Raw genomic sequence first — 18,477 nt, forward strand, 5'->3', positions numbered from 1 at the left:
ATGTTTACAACATACCTTGCTTTATTCCTTGACTTTATATACTGTGCCGTTGAATGTGCATTTTGTTCATTTTGAAATGAAAAGAATGGTATTTATTGTTGGATCAAATTACAACATTTTACCCACATGCATTTGTTTTTCTTGCCATCTATCACAAGGGAAGAGAGAGAGAGAGAGAGAGGAAGTAAGGACCTAAAAAAAGTGGAAACACTTTTATTTCAAGCATGCTGCTATAATGATAGATGATGGTAACTTGGGTAACAAGGCCAAAAAGGGGAGCAAGAGAGTTACAGAGCCTAAATTCCTCTCTCTCTCTCTCTCCCTCTCTCTCTCTCTCTCTCTTTCTCTTTTCTCTCACACACACACTCAAATATGGTCAATAACAACAACAACAATAACATGGTTGTCTTTTTAAACTTGACTTGTGGTAACAGCCATCATGAAGATGCTCAGCATCATCATCAAGACCAGAAAGAGCCAAATTCCACTCATGATTTAGCAGAAATGATGATTTACGCCTATGTAGATGACTCACCTTCTGTTGCTGACTTGTTGTGGTCTAAACAACAGCTCAATCAAGGCGAATTTCTTAAGCTTACCGACGAGCAAGAATGGTCTCAACTGCCTACAGTCGATTATTCAACTCACGAGCCTTATTTCCTTTAAGATTAAATGAAAAATAAAGCACAGGTTCGGAACATTTTAGCATGTTTGTAAATCCAGGGCACTCAAGTGAGAGAAAAAAAAAAAAAAGAGAGAGGACATGAGAACATGGCTTGATGATATATGAAATAGACTCACAAAAACACATTGGAAACGTATCTTTTGCCTTTGTTTCCCAACCATGTTTCTATCAGAATGACATTTAAAGAAGAACCTCGAGAGCTGTTGGTACGGTAGGTGCTGTTTTGAGCACTTATTGTCCCATCCTCATGTTCAACCTGTGCCTGACTTGATTTCTAAGCGAAAAGAGCTTGAAAAGGCGATGGGTGAATTCAAGGACGATGAAAAGGAAGCTGAAAATATACATTTGACCGGAACTATCATTAAGTATACATCGTTTTCAAGTTGAACCACATCTCATTAGTGCTAGGCCCATGGACCTCATAGGCCAGTCTTTGGTATGTCTTTCTCCCACTGGCAATCACTATATTTATATTAGCAATAAAATATTCCATCACTGGCTTTTGCTACTGAGGCTACAGTCGCAAGACTACTTAATGGAATGCCAGGCCAATTCATCTGCACACTTTAAAGACTAAGATCTGCAACTACTTCTAGTAGCTTTATTATATATAAGAAATTAACCAGATTAATTTCTGGCAATTTTCAATTCACATTGCCCTTCTAAAGACCTTGCAACGGTATCTATTGCCTCCACATCACTTCTGTCAGCCAAAACCAATTCAGTCTCCGCCTTTTTTCTTTTGTTAAAAATAGAAATTTTTTTGTCAATTTTTCAACTTGTTTGACTATTTCGTCAATTTGACTATATGAATTGGCATAATTGTAATATACCCCCTTAAGCTTCCTAAGAGTGCTTTTCAAGGCGTATCTAATGGTGTTATTTGTACAGATATTATGAATTAATTTATTGAGCATTTTCGGAAAATATGAAATGAGGTTTTGGGCCAAAATGTCGAGGTTTTACATATCAAGGTCACACAAACAAAGTGTCAGGAGCTGCATTGGATCTGTAGAAACATTTTGATTTAACATATGCTATAGTAAAAGTTGTCATTTTGGAGGTCAAAAACGCGATCGTTTGATTTTCGATGAAAACCATGAGGGGTGCCTCATGGTTTGGAGTCGATTTTCGACGATTCCATAAAAGTTGAGCAAAGGTGTCAAACAATTGCTGTTAGATGAGAACAATCGTTTGGTGTTATTCTGGCAGCTTACAACTGCCTGTAGCACGAGAAATTGCTGCTCAAATAGACCCAATTTGCGCTGTGTTTGGCATATTTTCAGAGTAAGAGGTGGTGTAGGTGCGCTGCATACCCGTATACGAACCGTTCCCAATGGTACAAGCGCGGAACATCCTACAAGAGTCTGATCCACAATTGTAGGTCGTTTCTGAAGAGTTCTTACGTAATAGTGGAAGGCTGCAAAGTGAAATTTTAGCCTTTTTTTAGTAGGATGTCCTACTTGAATTCACGAGAACAATTAATTAAAAGGCATCCTACTAAATACTCTAGCTCGAACGTCTTTGCAGATAAGTCCATCAGTCATAAGGAATCAATGTTAGATAGTGGAGCCATTTCAGCTTTATCTCTCTCTCTCTCTCTCTCTCTCACTTTATGCGTAGTCTATCGCCACGTTTGCGATTAAAATGCCGCTGAACAGATTGTTATAGACATGTATACACACAGGGTGGGGACACACGTGGGGCTGAGAAAAGCAACATGCTGGAAGAAGATGTGTTGATTTATTGAAAATGCTAGTATTCATCATCATCATCATCAGATACCTTGCTGCCGCAACGGCATACAAATATGTATTCAAGATGAAAAGGCAGACGGCGTTGGTATATAAGAATGGTTTACCCCTGAATTGTCGTATAAAGAAAAGCTAACCTAACTGCTTCCACAATTTCCAGTTATAGCTTTCTTGAGTTTAGATAAAGGTGTTCCATTTTTGCAAGCCTTCAGTATCGCTTGGCGTCATAATATCTGGTGTTTCGGCTGTTGGAACGGGAGAAAAGTCTTCAGTTTGAATAGGTGGCACTGGTGCTGCTGTTGCGTCAGTGGTCGTGGTGAAGGCTGTTTCGATTTTTGTCAGATGCGCACTCAAGTCTCTATTCATGCCAAAGCTATTGACTCGATCCTGTTGAAATATGTTTTTCAGGTTTGCATCGCACAGTATATAACGTCTATCAGCTGGATCTTGGAGTTGATTTGATTTTATGTATTTCCACAATCGCTGTACAATCTCTGGTCTGGATAACTAGAGAAAGCCACTGAGAATGCACACTTTGCACAACTCTCCCTCTTGATACATACCTGTGTTGCTCCATCCATGATGGTCTGTAAAGACGCACTTAATATAAGGGGTTTGTTTAAGCCCGTGATTCGTTTAGGTTTGGGAGGTGCGTTTGGATCGACATTCATTACGAGCTTCCTCTTTCTCTTCTTTTTTGGCTTCTTCACATCCACCTGCTGCTCTTGTTGCTGTAAAGAGGATTCATCCTCGATGGGTGCTTTCCTCTTTCCTTGGGAAGATGCTCTTTTTTTTATTTTTTTAGGTTGTGTTGCATCCAGGTCCGTGAAAGGTTCCACGACAAGACCATTGTTGCTGTTGTACATTTCATGGTGTAACATCATAGTCGAGTCATTGCTGTTGATAATGAAATCCTTTTCCTGTTGCGAAAACAGATCAAGGAAATCATGATTGGGTTGCATGTACAATTCGTTTGAAATGGCTGACGATGGCTCCCCAAACATGAAGGTTTCATCCAATAAGCTGGCGCTGGTGGTAGATGAGGAGATTGGGTCACTGCTGCTGCTGCTGCTTTCATTGTTTGTATTATCCCATAAAAACAAGTCTAAGAATACAGTTGATATACATGTATTTGGCAGTTTATAAGCGGCTTCTTATGCTCTGCTTCTTTACCTGACAATAACAGATTGTTATTTAGGTCCATATCATTGCTATTATCCATTGGTTCGTTTGTACAGTGACACTCGCGCTGTATCAGAGAGAGAGAGAGAGAGAATTGATAAATGAAAAGAAAGAGAGGGGGGAAAAGAGGGAAGAGAGAAAAGCAAGGAATAGCCATCGATAATGGGATTACTTTTTTTTTTTGCTACTTGCACACCTTTGTTGAATGGGGGAACTGCTATAACGGTGCTTATCAGTCTTTCATTTGGCTCATTTGCACTGGGATCCAATTACAGCAGATCTGCTTGAATCAGGCACCATTTTCACAGACGTATCATGCACTGGTCAAAGACAACAGTTCCATTTAAGCTGTTCAATTACCAAGGCTTTTATTATCGTATGTTACTATTTACATGATTTCTAAATAATTTAATCCGTCTTTTGCTTCTTTTCCACAGGTTCAACAGGCACTGCTGTTTCAGCCTCCTCTCTCTCTCTTTTGCCATCTTCAGTCGTCTCTTCGGCTTTGTCCAAGATTGACTTGTGCTTTGCTACAGTGTCATTGTAATAGTCCACCAAGTCAAACAGCTCACAGATTCTCAACATGGACTTTGATCGTTGCACATGGGTGTATAATTCAGATCGAGTATGAGACGTATTTTCCGTGTTCATGCTCAACAGAACATACTTGGTATTTTGAAACAAGTTGTCCACATCAATTGCCTTTTTAATGTAGGTGCGCACAACAGTCTCGAATGGCAACAATCCCTCCTTTCTGAATGCTGAGGGGTTCCACTGAGCGCCTCGAGCAATCATGACAGAGTCGGCGTTGGTGATTTGCTTTGCCTTCTCTACATCTGACCATTGAAACACATCACCATTCACAATCACGGGGATGTCAGTGATGGATTTGACAACCTGCACGATATCCTTGAGTGCTTCCCAGTTTGGCTTCTCTGTTGATCTTTGCTCCTTTGTACGACAGTGGACTGTCAGCGCTTTGACTCCTGTCGAGGCAATCATTCTGACGAGATCCAACGTCTTTTCCTTGGTATCCAACAGTCTGATCTTGCAAGTAACAGGCATGCCAGAGTGCTGTACCAACTTGGTGAGGATTTCTCGGAGCTTGTCAGGATTAGATAAGAGAGCGGCGCCCATACCGCCCTGAACCGAAAACTTTTTAGGACAACCACAGTTCAGATCCACTGCAGCAACGTCCTCCTTTAATGTCAATGCTGCCTTCAGGGCGAGATCTGCGTCTGCTGTACCCAATTGAAGAATCACCTTTCCCTTTTCTGCTGCATGCGTACTGAATGTCAATGATTTGCCTTTGGTGTAGTTGATGGTGCCAGTTGCAGCTAATATGGTATACGTCAATGAAAATGCACCATAAAGATTGGTGTACTGACTTACGATTGTAGGAGCGCACAGATCCAATAATACGCTTGTCGACGAGTTCTTCAGACCACACCAGATCTGTGCAATGATGAGTCTAAGCTATTTCTTATCCTTTGATGTAGTTTCCTACCTGCCCCGTAATCAAGTGCAACCAAGCGCATAGGCAGTGTGCCAATACGAACCTATGTGATGTTGGTTTGGATGGCAACTGTCAATGTATTTCAACTTACCATGGGTGCAAGCACAGCTTTGTTGGAGTAGTCGATATCTGGATGAGTTACAGACATGGTCGAGAGTTAATTCAAAGAAAAAAGAAGGGGTTGATCGAAAATGGGATCAATGGATTATAGGAAGAAAAAAAAAATCGGTGACTGCCAGAGCTATATTTTTTTTTGATCTTATTGGTGTGGTTCATTGTCTAGCAAGGCGATATTGGGCGACGACGCTTAGTGATACATGCTGGTCAGTGTCAAATGAACTCTGTAGGTGTGCTTCAGGCACAAGCTCAACATTCTAATCGAAAAAAAAAAGTGGATAGACAGGTGAAATAGACTATGAGGTTCTTGATATGATGTTATCGCCATCTCAAAATTGCGTCTGTAGACATCATGAGATGTACATGTTTGAACCAACATCCATTGTCTGTATCGGATGAGTTGCTAGATATTGTGTGAATCCTGTGGATGAGACCATGATTCATGCAACATGTAGTGTCCAAATGCCTATCCAAACCCATTTGATTTACCATCAAACCATCCGGACATTTCTTTCACTAGTGATGGCATTTGGCACTGCCTTTACTGGATACCGCATCAGATGTACATTAGCACCAAGCACATTGGCAAGTAAGCAAGCATGGCACTCCTGAATCAAATGTGCCTTTTTTTTTTTTTTTTTTTTTTTTCTAAAGCTTGCTACACCATTGTTTGTGAAAATGGGAGAGGGTGGCCAATGGAAAGGGACCAAAGCCATGGAAATTGAATAAATTTGTCAAGACTGATTTAACAAGGCGCGTTTGCGTTTTTTTTTTTTTTTCATTATATTCGTTTTCATTTCTTTCAGCATAAGCATGGCCTTTCATAAATATGTGGTTACAGCTCAAAAGCCAACTGCAACCCAATTTGCTGTAAAGGGATTGTTCACATCACCACATGAAACGAATCTGATCTTAGGGTATGTGTTTCTATGTACATTGGGACTGGATAATGAGAAACTGACGGTAGAGAGCATGCCAAATAGCAAAGGAACACGTATTGAAGTATACACATTGACAGTAGATGGTTTAAAACCAACAATTGAATTCAGTATTCATGGCACTATCATTGCCCTGAGACTGTATACACCTCAGGTAAGTGCTACAGCTCTTTCAGTTGCGGTGGTACTGAAAGCGCGTTTTTTTTTCGTTGCATGCTGCAGGGTCGAGATAAAGCATCCCTCTTCCTCATCACCTCACGACACAAGTATTGCGTACTCTCATTCGACGCATCGCAGCAGATCATCACTGAATCTACTGGAGAGATTGGGTTTCCCGGCCAGCCTCGCAGCGAAACGAGTGATTCGAACCTAGCCATCGATCCATCTTGCAAATACTTTGCAACAACACTCTACGAATCGACTGTTACCATGATTATACCAGACTTTTCCAAGTTCAAAGAGCATGCAACACCACAGCCACTGCGAAAAATATCACTTAGATCAAAAGAAACAAAGCGACGACAGACACACGACACCATCTATCATCCACAGGACTACATGAACATCAGCCTGCCAGACAAACACATTGTCTCACTGGCCTTCTTACAGGACACCCACATTGAGCCCACATTACTGATCTTGTACGATGATTCCCTTGGACGCAGATATCTTCAGACATTCACCGTTGACGCAAAGAATCGACGATTGGTGCCTGGAAATAGTGTGATGGATCATTTCGAGCCTGATGCGAATACACTGATTGCAATGCCTGCTGCTGTAGGTGGTGTCGTTTTGATTGCTGGAAAATTCATACGATATCTCAAGCCAAATCAGCCTCCCGTGGCTATCGGTATTCGACCTTCTACCATCAACAGGTAAATGCATTGCACATGGACAGGAAGAGAAAGAGTGTGTGTTATTGACTTGGAATGATGACGCTAGTTATTCCATCATGAATGCAGAAGGGTCTCGCATACTACTAGGCGACACTGAAGGCATGCTTCATTTATTGACATTGAACATTCTACAGCACAGGGTGGATTCGTTGAGCTTTATTGGATTAGGCAGCACATCTATACCCTCCTGTTTGGTGTATTTGGACAACGATGTAGTGTTTGTGGGCTCAACAGTGGGCGACTCCCAATTGATCCATGTTCGACGCACAAACGATGCAACTGCAGCAGCTGAAAACGGAGACATTCTAGAAGTCATTGACGAGTTTCCTAATCTTGGTCCCATCACTGATTTCTGTGTTGCTGATCTGGACAAACAAGGACAAACGCAGTTAATCACATGCTCCGGTGTGGCAAAGGACAGTTCATTGCGGATCATTCGAAATGGCGTTGGATTGAATGAGTTGGCCACTATTGGTATCAGTGGTGTAAAACGTGTGTGGGCCTTGCGTCCCTCGTTTCATGAAAAACATGATGACATGCTGGTAATCTCTTTTGTCAATCAGACTCGTTTGTTGGCGTTGCGTGGAAATACTATGACGCAACTGGAGACTTACTCGGGCATCGATGTCAACAGCAGAACTCTGATCGCAGTGAATGTCAAGGATGATATGGTGATTCAAGTGACGGACAAGAGTGTGAGGCTGATGGACGCCAATGGGCAGGGTGGGCTATTGGATGAATGGGTGCCTCAGGACAATGCACAGATCACTGTAGCAAGTGTGAATCCCTCTCAATGTGTAATTTCCACAGGCTACAACCGACTTGTGGCACTGCAAATTAGAGATAAGCGATTGGAGCTTCTTGGGTAACTCACGTTTTTTTTTTCTTCTCAATCATGGTTCCTGCGCTATTTATCTGACTCTTGTCATAGGACCACCCAGTTACCAGACGAGATTTCATGCATCGATATCAGCCCTATTGATGCCGAGAATCCTCTTTGTTCCAGTGTAGTCGCTGTTGGTTTATGGGAGAACGTGGGCGTGTGTTTGCTGTCGTTACCTGATCTGCAAGTGATACATGAAGAAAAGTTGGCCGGCACTGTCATGCCTCGATCCATTCTCATGGCCAAATTCGAGAATATATGCTATCTACTGGTAGCACTGGGAGACGGGCAATTCTACAATTTTAAGCTAGACACGAGAGAGGGTACATTATCCGACAAAAAGAGATCTTTCTTGGGCAAGTTACCCATCCATCTCAGCACATTTACATCCAACGGCACCACACACGTATTCGCAGCATCCGATAAGCCCAGTGTCATTCATAGTCGCAACAAAAAACTTATTTATTCCAATGTCAATTTGAGGGAAGTGCGATGTGCCACGTCTTTCAACAGTGTGTCATTCCCTGATGCAGTTGCATTAACGACCAAAGACGGCTTGGTGATTGGACAGATGGAAGAAATTCAAAAATTGCATATTACAAAAATATCAACGAGCGATGCACCCAGACGCATCACCTATCAAGAAGCATCGAGGACATTTGGCATTGTCACTGAACATATCTCATCAGAACCGTACACTGCTTCAACGACAACAGGCGGATTTGAGATCCTGGACGATCAGACCTTCAAGCAGTTGGATAGAATTTACTTTAAGCAGTTTGAAAGACCATTGGCAGCTACCTGTATGACGTTTGAGAATGACAGCGCTGAATATTATATTGTGGCAACTGGCAGAGACACAGACGAATATGAAAACAAGAGCGTGGGTCGTATCATTGTGCTGCAAGTAACCTCTCAGCGCACATTGAGGTTTGTGACGCAGATCAAGACAGATGGCATGGTGGACTGCATTAGACCCTTCCAAGGAAGACTGCTAGCCAGCGTCAAAGGCGTGGTACAGTATGACGATTGATTCGCTCCAACACTGTATATTCACCATTTCGTAGGTGCATGTTTACAGATGGGAAGAGACAGGCACTCTGGTCTCCACATGCCAAAAGCAACTCCCATCCATCACAGAGACCATGACAACACTGAATGATTTGATCATCACTGGCGACATGGCATACTCGATTGTTGTATTACGCTATGACAGTAAATCAGACACATTGACAGAAGTAGCAGCGCATGAGAAACTCAAAGAGGTCTTGGCTATCGAAGCTGCTGACGAGAATGTCTATGTTGCTGCTGAAAGACACGGTCATTTGTTTGTGGTAGAAAAGTGTGTAGACGAGAGCATGAACGATGAGCCACTGCTAGAAACTGTCAGTGTGTGGCACTTGGGAGATACTGTGCGTAAATTTCGCTTTGGTAAGTGTTCAGTTAGTGAGTAGGGAGTTGTTCTCATAACCAACTCATTTGCTTGTATTTGCAGGCTCCCTGGGAATGAACAATGCAGATCCTGATCGCAAGCCAGAAGCACCTACACTCATCTTTGCTACGGCGAGTGGTGCTATTGGGCTGATCGCTGATTTGACAGCGGATCGATTCAAATTACTGGACCAAATGCAATACAACATGATGCGTGTAGTCAAGAGTATAGGTGACCTCAGTCATATAGAGTAAGTGTTGTTTTTTTGTGCTTCCAGGCCCACAACTGACATGCCTTTGCACGCAGCTGGAGAAGTGTTTCCATCATGGACAGAAAAGACGAGGCTGTCAATTTCATTGACGGCGATCTCATTGAGAGCTTCTTGGATTTGACACCGCAACAAATGCAGGCAGTCGTAGATGGTCTTCACGGAGGACGCAAGTTGGACAAATCAGTGGAAGATCTGTGTAAAGTGGTAGAAGAATTAATGAGCGCACATCCTTAAGAAAGTGATGTGTCTGTAAATAGTAAAGAATAATTAATAGTATGATCTTTCTTGGTGATGAAAATGCTATATGAAATGCTATTTATTTGAATTAGGTGCGAGATAATAACTGTGGTTCAATACGCGAGTAGAAACACGTATCGCACACGCGAGCCCACTCGCCACAGTCTTGACCATTGGATACAAAGAGTGGCAACTTGTTGGAGCTGTGTTCCTGACAAAACAAATGGCCACAGCTATATGAATGAACGTCAGTCTGCTGTCATTATCATGCATTTAGATGCTGAGGCAACTAGGATACACTACCTTCTGCAGTGATGTCTACGTTGAAACACACCGAATTCAGCGTTGCAGTGCTTGGTTCGCTTGATATAGTCATGTCTGTCTTGAATCTGGAATTGGCATTTGCTGGCATGCTCATCTAGCACCCACTCCTTTGGATCCAGCAATTGAAACTTGGTCAGTCTTGATTTCCTGGTTAAATGAATCATGTATTTATGGCAAATGACTTGATCTGGCTGATGATATGGTTTAAAGTACTTTTGCAGACCCTTGAAATTTTTATGGGGAGAGATTGTATGAGCTACCACGGACGTTCCAGAATATCAATACTACTCCACCCATCAACACCATGCGTTACCTTTGGAAGCAATCCCGGCTCTGTTGTGACACAAATACCAGAGATGATTACATTTTGAGGATATCCGAGTGCATCAAAATCTTGCTCTTCAATGTCGCCTGTTCCAACCAGACTGCCAATCCATTGACTCACGTTCCATTTGAAGCGAGTGACCCCATATTCTAATTTGGTTTGCCAGTTGCAAGATTGCACAGCAGGAGTAGTAATAGTAGTAGTAGTAGTAGTAGTAGAGGTAGCAGCAGCAGGCGACGACAATGAGGAGGGCGACTGCACGTGATCTTGATAGGTGCTACTGACGGCATTTGTGGCAGTGGGAGGTTGTGTGGTATTGTAAATGTTGACGGGCGTAATAGAAGCACCTGAACCAGATACGCCAAAAGCTGATGTAGATGACGATAAAAATAGTAATGCGTCCTTTTGTTGTTGTTGTTGTTGTTGTTGTTGTTGTTGCTGCATCATAAGCAAAGTGAATTTTTGCAAGATTTTGGCTTGTGTTTCCAATAAAACTGTTTCATATTGCTCCTGGTTTGATGTAACGAGTTTCGTAATGTTTTGTTGAATGGAGTTCATTTCATCATCATCATCTGCATTCATGTTTTTGCCTCCAATGGTTGCCAAAAGTAGCTGTTGTTGAGATAGCAATTGGCTCCATTTTTCAATCAATCGATGAGGTGGTTTTCGGACGATGGTTGTCGTCTTGGTCTCAGCTGAGCAGGGTTCCGTCGTGTTTGCAAGCGAATTAGTCAATGTTGATTTCTTCTTTGTGCGTTTACGAGTTGGAATGGGCGACGTAGGGCTAAGCGATCTGAGCACTCGATGTGTGGGACCACCTTGTAGATTGGAGTTGCTATGGTTACTGCCACTGCTGCTACTACTGCTCATCATGCTCTGGATACTATGGTCACTACCTACTGTAGATAGCGAGGATGTAGCAGACATCACATTAGGGGTAGCAGCACCTTGATCCGTACGGGAAGATTTGGTGCGAGTGACAGTGTGCTTTTTGTGGATGCCATCATGGCCCTTGGAAGTGGTAGTTGCAGTGGTGGAGATGGAGGAACGTCGACTACTGTTGGCAGTGCTATGTGATTTACTCACCAAGGCCACAGCAGCAGCAGTGGTGCTTTCAGAACTGGAGGTGACTTTGACATTACGGTTACATGCAGCACAAATGGGTCGACGCATATAACTTGGCAAATGATCATCCTCACTGTTATGTGTATGTGTGTGATGGTGATGATGTTCTAAAGAGGACGAAGTGGTAGATGATGATGACTGAGATAATGGGCGTCGAACAGCAATGACCTATAGACATGCATAATGAATGAATACAAAGGGCAAGTCGATATTCAATCTGGCTTTTTCGTTTACCTCATCAGCTACCATCACATTAGGAGCAGGCTGTGTTGCGTTATCACAAGCAGCCTCATTAATTACAGCTGCCGTAGTGCCAGCATCTTCAGATTTGGAACGAGGAGTTTGTTGTTGATGACCTGCAGAAGGTGCTGCATTATTATTGTTATTGATATCATTTGTAGCAGCACCGAAAACAGAGGCAGGTTTGTTGATACCAGTATTGCCACCCTCTGTGTTGGCCATGACGGATGGATATTTAGATGGTCTTTTCTGTAATAGCATGGATGAGCGGCGCCGTTGATTGACCTTATTATCGACATTATTACTAGAGCTAATTACAATAGAACTATCATTGCTTTCATGATTGGGAGATGTGCTACTGGGTATCATCGATGCCCGTCTTCTTGCCTCAAACACTTTGCGCAATGGTGGTGGTGGGGAGGGCGAGGGCGATGATGGTAACTCGGGTACTACAGTCGTTGTAATTTGATGGGGATGTTGCTGCTGCTGTGATGGTGACCAGGAGCTGCGTCTTTGTCCATTGGCATTAACTGGCAATCCCACAAGAAGCAGCTGCTTGTTCTCTGCAGCAGTTGTGTCATTGGATGGCGGTGGTAATGGTGCTGTTGTCAGGGATTGTTTTCTGTTTCGAACAGCTGCTGATAATCTTCTCTTAATGGTGGCTTCTGTTGCATTGGCATTGGCATCAACTGAAGGCGAGCGAACAGCCTTGGCTAAACTAGAAGCAGTGCCTCTTGTGATGGATTGATGGCGAGCCAGTAGCTTGCGATTGACTTGCTGTGGACTTAATTCAATGCTCTTTTCAGGTACAGGTTTTAGTGGTTGTTGTAATATCATCAGATCTTTTTCTTCTCCCTGAGCAAGAGGAGAAACAGCGGCAGCAGCAGCAGGTGGAAGGAAATTTAATTCATTGCCCCTCTTCAATAGATGGGTGGTAACTTGAGGTTCTTCGACCATGATCAATGTATAAGAAAAAAGAATAAAGAAAAGAAAAGAAAAGAGAAAAAGAGGGAATCATGCTAAAACGCAACCTGTATGCCAGGATACCCTATTTAACAATGCTACACGCATTTCAATGAAATCATGTATAAACCCTAAAATATAACAAATTTAAAACGGAATCTCCCTGTTTCCAATGTTGTGTGTGTGTGTGTGTGTGCTCTTCAAATGTTGCAGTTACACAGTGTCATTTATGGATGTACCGATACTTGTTCCGTCAAACTACACTATTGTTGATTTTTTTATATATAAAAATCACACAAAATAGCACAAATGAAAATACCCAACGCCGCACATGTTTGAGCACCATCAAGCCAAGGAGATCCGATTTATGCAAAGAGTGTACTTTAATTTGCAGCTTCTCTAGACGAATGGAGGGATTCACCATATGCTTCCCTAGAGTCAGTCGTACGTATCTGTTGTAAGCTTGTTGCAGCAGTTGTCTACTCTTTCGTAGATCAATAGAGGAGTGTTGCATTCCTTTTGATCTCGTGTCTATAGAAGAAAAAAGAATGACATGATGCTGTCCAGAGTGTGAGCTTTTTGCTTGTGCTTTATAGAATATATCCCACCTCAATGTCCACGCTGAGCTGCTGGATTTTGCGGATGTAGTCTTCAATTACTGATTTACTTGCTTCAATCCGCTTGATTTCGCTGTCTATCTTTTGATCAAGCAAAGTGGTATCTTGTATGATGCTACTAGAAGGAGGTTTCTTTTTTAGTTAGTTTAGCCATTCTTCTTGTTACTTGCCAATGCTATTGCAATCAAGACACATATTCACAACTGGCATTTCGCCCCCTTTTCTGTGCAACAGGCTGTGTACTTACAAGTTTGTTGTTGTTGTTGTTGTTGGACATTTGTTGACTTTTGAACTTATGCATGTCCAATCTGCAGGTATTTTAAAATCCATCATTTGGTGCCTTATTTGAATTAATGAGCTTTTTCTTTCTTGCTCATTTGCTGCTGATTCGGCTGGTTTCGTCGTTGCTATGGGTACTCTTTTTCCATGTTGTTGTCTTTTCCTCTTGTTTATCAGATTGATGTAGAGTCTTTTTCGTTTGTGCGATGATGTGGCTGTCGTAGTGGAGGATGATACTGATGAGAAATAGTAAGCAGATGTCTGATCTTTGGGCTTCTTCTTTCTCTTAAAGTACTTTTTGTTGGATCTGATCGTCTTGAGGTCATGTTTATGACGATGCTGATGCTGAATCTTGACATCTTTCTCTTGTGCCTCCTCCAACTCATCGTCATCATCGCCATCATCGCTCTGGATCATGGAAGTAACTAAATGCAGGTGCGACGAGTGATACCGTTTGATTTTCGACAGAAACTTATGGTGATGATGATCTACTTGTATCAATGAGTTAGTAGGGTACACAAGAACACATGTTTGACTGGAATACACACTTTCGGAATAATTTGACTTGTACGTTGGCGCCTTGGATTCGAAAAATTCGGTGCCTGTTGTGCATGCTACTACAGTCTCTGTCTCTTTTGGATCGAAAATGAAGATAGGGTCATTGTTGCTATGGTAACCCATGTCATCGCTGTGGATTTTACTAGCATCATCGTGGATCTTTGGTGCCTGCTTTTTAAATTTCTTTACTTGATCTACCAGTTTGCCAATTTTTTTCTTTCTATTCTTTTTCGATTTTAAAATGGGAGATGTAACATTGAATTCAAAACGACTGATATCTTCTTTGCGGCTTAAACTGCTGATGCTGCTCTGGCTACTACTTGTATATGCCATGATACTAATCAGCGGAAAAGAGAAAGAGGGAAAGAGAGAAAGAGAGAAAGAAGATATCGGAGTTGCCTTAATGTGAATCATATAAATACTTCCTGGTCTTTATCAAATCATCATTCCCTTGCCCTTCATTGTAAACATTTGCCTTGATCTTTATTTATCTGGTGTGCTGTCCTGGATCTCCTTGCTCTTTAAAAGTATTACATCTTTATAAAATGAACTATGCAGTGTTCAAAATTAAAGCTAATTTAGTTACATTGACATCGTCTTGCCATCCAAATGTGATGATGGTGTGTCTAAATCATGAAATTGAGAAGGAGAAAGGAAGTGCCTGAAATTCCTAAATTTTGAATAATCAGGGACACTCAGATTTGAGTTTCAGCACATGGATGTGACATGCAACGTCTTGAATCAAGATTTATTGTAGGCAATGCTCCTCTTTAGTGCTGCTTTTCTAAGCATTTTATAGCAATAAAGCATTAAAATTGGTTTGCTCTCAAGCCAGCCATGTTAAATTGTTAATTGAACTTGGGAGATTTAAGACTATTCTCTGTCTAATAATAATAAAAAGCGTCAAGGTGGCCAGTCAGAGATCAGAGGCGCAAAAAAGTTTAAACATGAGTGTCGTACAAGGCTCGAAAAAACCACCAACAAACCCGGCATCGAGAAAGGGTATGAGCTCCTCTACCAAGAACTTAACATATCTAATATAAAATTTGGTAACATTGACCTATAAGAACGTCTTACTGTAGCGAAGTTACGGTGCAAAACCATAGTATTCAAGTAGCAAATTCGGTTTCTTATTTCCGTTATCAATAAACTTACCAACAACATAACGCTTCAAGATTCGCATGAATTAGCTTTATCAAACTAAGTATGCCTCCTATCCGAATTAGAAATCGCACAGGCTGCGAAACTGCCCTTCTAGAAGATTTCAACTACCAAAATAAAAGCTATAAAGCAAAAACAAAACCAAATTGGATAGTTTTCAAGCCTTCATACATTAAAATGTAGACTTTTTTGAGCCATCGGAACGACACCAAACAATTATACTCGAGTAGCAGTAGCTTCCTGACACTCTTGCTCAACTTTTTGGGGACCTAAAAAAATGGCAAAAAAGCATGAGGGGTACCTCATGGTTTTCATCAAAAATGAAACGATCGCGTTTTTCACCTTGAAAATGAAGACTTTTACTATGGCATATACTAATTCAAAATAAATCTACCGATCCAAAGTAACACCTGAAAACTCGATTGTGAGGCTTTTGTATGCAAAAACTGGATCTTTTCACTAAAAACCACATTTCATATTTTACCAAAATGCTCTATAGTTTTATTCAAAGCATCCGTTACAATTAGCACCATTGGAAGCGCCTTGAAGAGTACTCCAAGAATGTATTAGGAAACCTTGGATAATTATCACAGTTTGTATAGTCGAATCTTACAAAATAGTTAAATCAAGTCGAAAAATAACAAACTTTGGCCAATCTTGAGCAGAAAAAAATAGCAGGACTTTAAATTAATCTTGGTAGTGGATAGCGCTGTTGACTGACCCAAAAGCCTTTCTGGTGATGACAATGATGATTGCAATGCTGATTAAATAAGAGTTATGAATTTCAAAGGACAATCACTTAGCTCAAATACTTTTTTTTTGGCTTTTTTTAGAGTGTTTCCTTATAAAGGTGTCTTTTGCAATGGCATTCTCTCGAAAGAGTTGCTATAGATCTTATTATAGAAGTCCTGCATTTACGCATGGCTAGCTTCATGATGTCGCCATTTCAAGAGTAACACCAGCGAACGGTAAAACAACTCTACTGCCTGAAAAATGTGGCACGAATGGAGAATCCTTTACGTTTGTAGCGATAGGGATAATTTGTATATGGACAGATAGCATACTCACATCACCTCTCACTACACGAAAGTGTGCAAAGCACTGTAAAATTCAGGTATATTTGAGCCTTGATTTCTCGTGCTTGAAGCAGTTTTAGGCCGCCAAGATAGCACCAAACAATTGCTCTCATTTAGCACTTGCTCCCGGACACGTTTGCTCAACTTTTTGGGGATCAAAAAAAAAATGGATGAAATTCGACCAAAAAGCATGAGGTACCACTCATGGTTTTCATCGAAAATCAAACGATCGCGTTTTTTACCTTGATAATTAAGACTTTTACTATGGTATATCTTGAATCAAAATGATGTTATCGATCCAACGTAACTTCTGAAATCATCTTTGTGGGACCTTGATATGCAAATTTTTGACTTTTTGGCCAGAAACCTCTTTTCATATTCTCGTAAATCATTCAATAAGTTTAGTCAAAACATATATCTCACTTGATGCCATTGGATGTGCCTTGAAAGGCATTCCAAGAAAGCTTAAAAAAGTAGGGATTGATCATCATACTTTATATAGTCGAATATGCTAAAATAGATCGATCAAGTCAAAGATTGTTGAAATTTGGCCAATCTGGAACAGATTATGGTTCTGGATTTGAATTAATTTTGGCTGGTGGGGTTGGCTGGCAAACTCAATGCCCTTTTCCATCATGAAAACAATACAGTAATATATGCTATTGAAGCGTATGGAAAGTAGATGGCAAACTACATAGCACTGTCTGTGGCCATGCTATTTTCATTTAAAGTCTTATATTTAATAAAGCCAGTCTATATTGTCTCTTGTGAGACCTTGATATGCGATATTTTTGACTCAAAACTTCATATCATATTCTCAAAAATTGCTCAGTAAGCTTGTTCAAAACACTTTTTGTAACTAGCACCATTGGATGCGCCTTCAAAAGTACTCCAAGAGATGGTTCAGGGAGTATTGCAAAAACCTCGCGGCTTAAATAGTCGAATTAAGCACACTACTTCAATCTTTTTTTTTTGTAGTGCTTTTATTTAGGGTCTATCAATCATCACCTAATTAAAGGGAGAGGAGAATCAGACAGAAGTAATAATGGAGACGGAAGATAATGAGGTAAGCTGTTTTGGAATAATGTGCATATATAAGAATAGAGAAACTAAATAAACGTTGGGGACTATAGAAAGTGTAATTAAAGAGTTAGATTTGATGACATACGTAACGAGAGGGGGAATACTTCAATCGAATCGTAAATTGAGCAGGATTCTTCCATTTTGAGTAAGAAATATTAGCTGATGTTCTAATCAGTTTTGGCTGAGGGCAAGCTCAATCCCGTTCTAGCAATGGAAGTAAACGATGGTCATGGAGGCTCATAAGCAGGTGAGTACAATTTGAAAAGCGCTATAACATAGGCTAGCTAACTTTCTTTTGCTTTTTTCTGTGTTTAGTATTTGATGGTTCAGTTGTTGCAAATTTCTCGTTCAAAAGCAATGCGAGATGCAAATTTTTTTTGTCATACTCTGATACTGCAAATGCGAACGCAAGTTAAGTGTGCCGCGCTTTGTTATGTCAACTTTTATGAAATGACTGAAATCTCCAGGTTTTCTGTATCCTATATTGATTCTGATTTGGGACAAAATTGAACCTGATATGAACAGGCCTTAGATGTCTTTAGTCACAAAGAGCTCACTGATCGATTGGAAGACATTTTCGGTTGATCGACTACAGTGAACACATACACATGCCACAGTTTGCATATACATCGCTTCTTGGTGCTGAAACCAGAGGTTCTATGTGCAGATTGTCTATTGGAGATGTCTCTGTTGCTGATGTGCATCTCCTCTTGAACAATATTTTTCACTTCAACGAAAACAAAGCACTTGCTATGTAAAGATAGAAAAAGTTCGTGGCATTTCTAATCATAAAGGCCTTGCATTCTATGTAAACT

The 18,477-nt window shown here is 41.0% G+C and overlaps 6 protein-coding genes across 6 annotated transcripts; 2 read left to right on the forward strand and 4 right to left on the reverse strand.

The window, feature by feature from the left end:
• Window positions 1–372: 372 nt before the first annotated feature.
• On the forward strand, window positions 373–666 carry ATC70_002616 (uncharacterized protein; the record flags this gene model as incomplete). The annotated part of the gene is made up of 1 exon (XM_064821987.1): window positions 373–666. The coding sequence occupies one exon, from the start codon at window positions 373–375 to the stop codon at window positions 664–666; it is 294 nt and encodes a 97-aa protein (XP_064681673.1).
• A 1,950-nt stretch (window positions 667–2,616) lies between these two features.
• HAP2_1 (Transcriptional activator) lies at window positions 2,617–3,661 on the reverse strand (the record flags this gene model as incomplete). The annotated part of the gene is made up of 3 exons (XM_064821988.1): window positions 2,617–2,946; window positions 3,003–3,544; window positions 3,613–3,661. The coding sequence occupies 3 exons, from the start codon at window positions 3,659–3,661 to the stop codon at window positions 2,617–2,619; spliced, it is 921 nt and encodes a 306-aa protein (XP_064681674.1).
• A 368-nt stretch (window positions 3,662–4,029) lies between these two features.
• ATC70_002618 (uncharacterized protein) lies at window positions 4,030–5,285 on the reverse strand (the record flags this gene model as incomplete). Its single annotated transcript, XM_064821989.1, has 4 exons — window positions 4,030–4,958; window positions 5,014–5,076; window positions 5,129–5,180; window positions 5,229–5,285. 4 exons carry the CDS (start codon window positions 5,283–5,285, stop codon window positions 4,030–4,032), a joined length of 1,101 nt encoding a protein of 366 aa, XP_064681675.1.
• Window positions 5,286–6,067: 782 nt separating this feature from the next.
• Window positions 6,068–9,908, forward strand: tfs1_2 (transcription elongation factor TFIIS; the record flags this gene model as incomplete). Its single annotated transcript, XM_064821990.1, has 8 exons — window positions 6,068–6,171; window positions 6,238–6,346; window positions 6,415–7,067; window positions 7,135–7,953; window positions 8,020–8,986; window positions 9,039–9,402; window positions 9,467–9,653; window positions 9,710–9,908. The coding sequence occupies 8 exons, from the start codon at window positions 6,068–6,070 to the stop codon at window positions 9,906–9,908; spliced, it is 3,402 nt and encodes a 1,133-aa protein (XP_064681676.1).
• Window positions 9,909–9,999: 91 nt separating this feature from the next.
• On the reverse strand, window positions 10,000–12,882 carry ATC70_002620 (uncharacterized protein; the record flags this gene model as incomplete). The annotated part of the gene is made up of 4 exons (XM_064821991.1): window positions 10,000–10,144; window positions 10,215–10,459; window positions 10,549–11,853; window positions 11,920–12,882. The coding sequence occupies 4 exons, from the start codon at window positions 12,880–12,882 to the stop codon at window positions 10,000–10,002; spliced, it is 2,658 nt and encodes an 885-aa protein (XP_064681677.1).
• An 866-nt stretch (window positions 12,883–13,748) lies between these two features.
• Window positions 13,749–14,675, reverse strand: LTE1_1 (Guanine nucleotide exchange factor lte1; the record flags this gene model as incomplete). Its single annotated transcript, XM_064821992.1, has 1 exon — window positions 13,749–14,675. The coding sequence occupies one exon, from the start codon at window positions 14,673–14,675 to the stop codon at window positions 13,749–13,751; it is 927 nt and encodes a 308-aa protein (XP_064681678.1).
• Between the last annotated feature and the right edge of the window lie 3,802 nt (window positions 14,676–18,477).

The sequence above is a fragment of the Mucor velutinosus genome (assembly GCF_035048745.1).
Source record: "Mucor velutinosus strain NIH1002 chromosome Unknown tig00000093, whole genome shotgun sequence".
NCBI classification, from domain to species: Eukaryota; Fungi; Mucoromycota; class Mucoromycetes; order Mucorales; family Mucoraceae; genus Mucor; species Mucor velutinosus.